Source organism: Monodelphis domestica, chromosome 4, assembly GCF_027887165.1.
Source record: "Monodelphis domestica isolate mMonDom1 chromosome 4, mMonDom1.pri, whole genome shotgun sequence".
Classification (NCBI taxonomy): Eukaryota; Metazoa; Chordata; class Mammalia; order Didelphimorphia; family Didelphidae; genus Monodelphis; species Monodelphis domestica.
Window position 1 is genome coordinate 358566691 of NC_077230.1, and position 4884 is coordinate 358571574.

General features: G+C 37.4%; 1 protein-coding gene across 1 annotated transcript; it reads right to left on the reverse strand.

Annotated features, from left to right (window-relative positions):
• Window positions 1-3127: 3127 nt before the first annotated feature.
• monDomV1R1248 (vomeronasal 1 receptor monDomV1R1248) lies at window positions 3128-4166 on the reverse strand. The gene is given in 2 exon segments (NM_001166828.1): window positions 3128-3918; window positions 3920-4166. Coding segments are annotated over 2 exon segments (1038 nt in total).
• Window positions 4167-4884: the final 718 nt, after the last annotated feature.

Here is a 4884-nt window from a genome sequence, read left to right on the forward strand (position 1 = left end):
ATCAATAGCAATTTATAGCATTTTTCAAAATTATAAATGACTTTGATTATCTCATATGAAAATATCTTGTTCATATCCTTTGACCATGTATCAATTGATAATGAATTTACTCTTTATACATTTGACTCATTTCTCTAGGAATTTGAGAAAAAGGTCTTTGTTAGAAAAAAAATTGAAAATTTCTCAGTAATGATTATTGTGTATTTCCCTCCCCCTTCCCCCCTTGTTTATTCAACTTTTTCTCTTTTTTCAACACGTCCATTGTCAAAAGTGTTTTGCTTCTTATCATCTTCCCCATCTGTATTGTCTTCTTTTAGTCATCTTCCCTCCCCCATCCCTTATATACTTCCTTTCCTACCTTAATGGAGTAAGATATTTTTTAATAAGCAAATGAAGATGTAGGTTATTATCTCTTTGAGCAAATTCTGAGGAGAATAACATTCAAATGCTCTTCTCCACACTTCTCCCACATTCTTCTCCATTGTAAAGGCTCTTTTACACCTCCTTCATGTGAGATAATTTACCTCATTATAACTCCTTTCCCCTTCTCACAATGAATTCCTCTTTCTACCACTTAATTTTATTTTTTAAAGTATCATTCCATTATATTCAACTCAGACCTATGCCCTCTGTCTATTCTACTAACTGCTGTAATAATGATAAAGTTCTTAGGAGTAATATGTATTATCTTCCCATGTAGTGATGCAACAAGTTAATCTTATTGGATCCATTATGATTTCTTTCTGTTTACTTTTATATGCTTCTTTTGAATCTCATATTAAAGAGTTAGATTTTTTATTCAGCTCTGGTCTTTTTAATTAAGAATGCTTGACAGTCTTCTATTTCATTGAATATTCATTTTTAAACCTCATTTTCTGTTTGGCCAATTCTACTTTTTAAGGGGTTGGAATTTTTGTGCCTTCTTTTCCAATCAACTAATTGTAGATTTTAGGAATTTGTTTTCTTCAATGAATTTTTGTGTATCTTTTACCAAACTGTTGACCTATTTTTTCATGATTCTCTTGCATCACTCTCATTTCTTTACCCAGTTTTTCTTCTATCTCTCTTAAAAATACTTTTTAAATCCTTTTTTGAATTCCTTGAGATTTTCTTTTTGTGGCTGACACCACTTTACATTTTCCTTTGAGGTTCCATCTGTAGGTGTTTGGGCATTGTTGTCCACTTCTGAGTTTGCATTTTTATCTTTGCTGCCATTAAATTAACTTCTGTGGCCAGGATTTTTGTCTTTTTTTTTCACATTTTCCCATTCTGTGTTGTGACCTTTACTTATATGTTAAAGTTTGGTTCTGTTTCTTGGGTAGACGGAGCTTCTTGTGTTAGGGCTTGCTATAGTGGGTGAGGGTGGCCTGGCAATTTAGGTCCTAAGATGTGCTCAGGAGTGGCCTGGCTGCCTTTGGTTTCTGCAGTATGCACAGGGGATGTCTGGGCCTCTTGTGGGCCTAAAGTGTTTGCAGGGCTAGTCTACTTGACTTGCTATGTGCCGGCTTGGAGTTGTTTTGCTGGTATGCTGCCCGTGTTGGATTTACCTATATTTTGCTCCCCTGACTTTGCCTGTATACTCCTTCCCTCAGTGCTGGTTTGCCTGAATGCCAATTGACTGCAAATGCCTTTCCTTCTTATCTCAGTGAGCTGGTTTTTCTTTCTTGAAGGCTTTCTATGTCATCTTGGATTAGAAAACTGTTTCACTGCATTTTTTGAATTCTACTACTCTAGAATTTATTTGAGATGTTTTGTATGGTTGGCTCCCAGAAGCCTGTTTTTTATTATTAGAAAAAAATTCTACAGATAATGCACTCCTTTATTATTTCTATCATTCTACCTTGCTACTACAGAGGTCCTTTTCTTTATAACCCTTACCTTCTGTCTTAGAATTTGCTGTGGTCAGGGTCCAGTCTCACTCATGACTACAGCGATCCTGACAGGTGGCAAACAATCAGTCAAAATAAATAAAATAAAATAAATAACAAACAGAAGACAGCTTAATCATTATGGCCATGGGTTTGCTTTGCATCTGACAGCTGCTCCGACATTCCCAAGCCTGGGATTTATTTTTATACCCATTTTATTGGTATGTAGATCATATTACCTAACACACATGTTCAAAGAGAGATAATTGGAAAAGTGATACATTAACTTTTAACAAATCACTTGATTAACATTCTATATTTTTGTATTGTGATTACAGACAGAATACAAGATAAACGATTTCATCACAGGTGGCTTACTAGGGAGTTTGAGTTACTGATTTGTGTAATTGAGTCACTGAGGCATATTGAAGCTTAGTGTACCTGTATTGTACCTATATGCATTATATGGGCCTCTATGATTGATTTGTGTGCTGACTTCATGAGAAAGTTTTGGGCTTGGCCTGTAGCTGCGGTTTTCCTGGGAATTATGTACCTAAGTAAAAGTTAACCCATGATAGTCTTTTGGGATTGGGTTTGAGGGTCTGATCTTTTGGTGATGTTTTGGAGAATTAGGGTACATGTGTTTTGCTCTTGCATTATTTCTTTTGACACTAGGGTGAATAATAATCATGTCAATTCATAGGTAATGGGCATTGATGAAAGAAGTCATGCAAGGGGGATAGAGTGGGCAGTCACATCTCGCCAAGGACTGTGTTCTCCCCAGCTACCATGCATGACTCTGTCAAGGCGTCGTGGAATGATGGCCCCCAGCAAGAATTGATATTGATTCTAAGGCAGAAGAGTCATAAGAAATAGGTAATTGGGATTAAATTACTTTCCCAGGAGCAAATAGCTAGGAAGTGTCTGAGGTCAGATTTGAACCCAGGACCTCCTGATTCCAAGACTGATGCTCTATTCATTGAGTCATCTTGCTGCTCCACACCCCAAAAGTTACTTATTTGTTTTGTGCACTTAGTTAATGTAATTTAAATTGTATTATAATGGCATTATGGTCAAACAACAATCTTGGAATATGGGACTTTATACCTTTTTTATACTTGCTGGTATCTTCCTCCTATATCTTATATCATGCTTCTTATAGCTCTCTGCCAGTAGGAACTTAGTCATCTACTATTAACAGAATGCTATATACAGAAAGATTCTTCCCAGAGTTTCCCTGTGCCAGATATAGCACTATCCTAGTGTCTGTGTGTATGTGTGGAAAGTTTTGAAGGGAGTTGAGGTGTGTGTGTCAAAACCCTAATGGATAGTGGTTCTGTAATCCAGTTGGAGCTTGGTTTGAAAAAAGGAATCATCTTAAGGGATATTACTCTACTCCAGAGAGCCAAAAAGGACTTAGGGACTCGGGAATCACTAATGATCAGCACAAAGGGGCTTAAAGCTGGAAAGCAAGCAGACAATAAGGCAGAAGAGTTCACCAGCCAGAGGTGTGACTTTACAAAAATCATATGTAATACCAACATAGAATTGAGTGAGTAAAAAGAAACAAACATAATAACCAACATCAGGATGGTTTGGGTGGCTCTGACCACAGGGGAGCCTCTAGGGGACAGTCTGGTACTATAAATGTGCTGGACTCTCTGATGGTGTCTGTATAGGACAAATACCATAGAACTGCTGGCCCAGATCATGATTCCAAAACAAACAACATCAGGAATAGAAATCATAAGTATATATAAGGAAGTAATATCAGTGGGATGAATTAAAAATGAGCAAAAAACAAAATCCTGTATCTTTGTAGTATTTCCCCCCCTCACTGGAGCTTTCATATAAACAAGAATAATACAATTTGTAAGTAGATTCAGGATCCAACAGAGGAGACAGGAAGGGATAATGCACTTTGGGACTCTGGTTTTGAGCTCTGCCCACCCGGAGCTCATAGGACTGATAGTGATAGCTTGAAAACCACTCAAAAGGCAAGTGGTACTAAGAGAAAGACCACGGGCTACTCGGTGAATGTAAAAAAAAAAGTTTACATCCTGAATCATCCAGGAAATTGTTAAGCCCAAAAGTGGCCATTGTTTGAGGGATACCTTTGGAGAGAAGCACCACATCATTGGCCAAAGACAGCTGAGTGAGAAAAAAATCTGTGGGCCTCAGTCTCAGACCCCTGAGGGAAGTGATGACATAAAAACCCAGGATAAAGGAGTTCCCCAAAGTCCCAAATGCAGTCTGAGAAAGGAAGATAATCCTCACTGATATGTCATAAGCAATCATTTTCTTGATTTTTCAATGATTGAGTCAGGAGAACCTGGAGAGAAAGATAAGGGTTTGATTATCTTCCTTGAGATAAGGGAATTATCTACAGTATTCCTTCCATACAGTTCCATCTTCCATTTTGGAAAGTTACTAAATCCTGGTTTGTCTGCCAGTCATAGTGGATTCTTACCAGAAACTCATTTATGTTGAATTCAGCTGTGCAAATCCATTTAAATTAAATCTCTTCCCTTACCCTGGAAAAGAATCCCAGGAATGAAACAGAAGTTGGATACAGTTGGAGATGGAATTTTGTCAAGATCTCTAACACTAATGTTGTTCAAACAGATATCTTTTTTTCTAAAAGCTCCCAAGTTTATGCCTTTGAAGTGAGTTCTATTGATGAATCAAATCAATCACTGACTTCATTTCTGTGGAAGCAGAGTGGGGGAGGGAGGAAGAGGAGAAAGAGATTGTTAAGAGTTATCTATTCTACCCTGAGCATACTTCACTCATTTGAATTGCTGTCATACACATTCTAAGTACCTCCAGGAGTCTGAATTTCCAAAACTAACTTGATTTTCTTCTTGCCCTATTCTGATGGTAGAAAATTTCTTATCTGTTTTGATATGGAACTATTTGCTTTCCCCCTCACTGCTGCAAATCCTCCTGAAGCTGAAAGGATTCAACAAAGAGCTCTTCAGTTTGCTACCTAAGGTCTGAAGGTCTTTCTATAGAT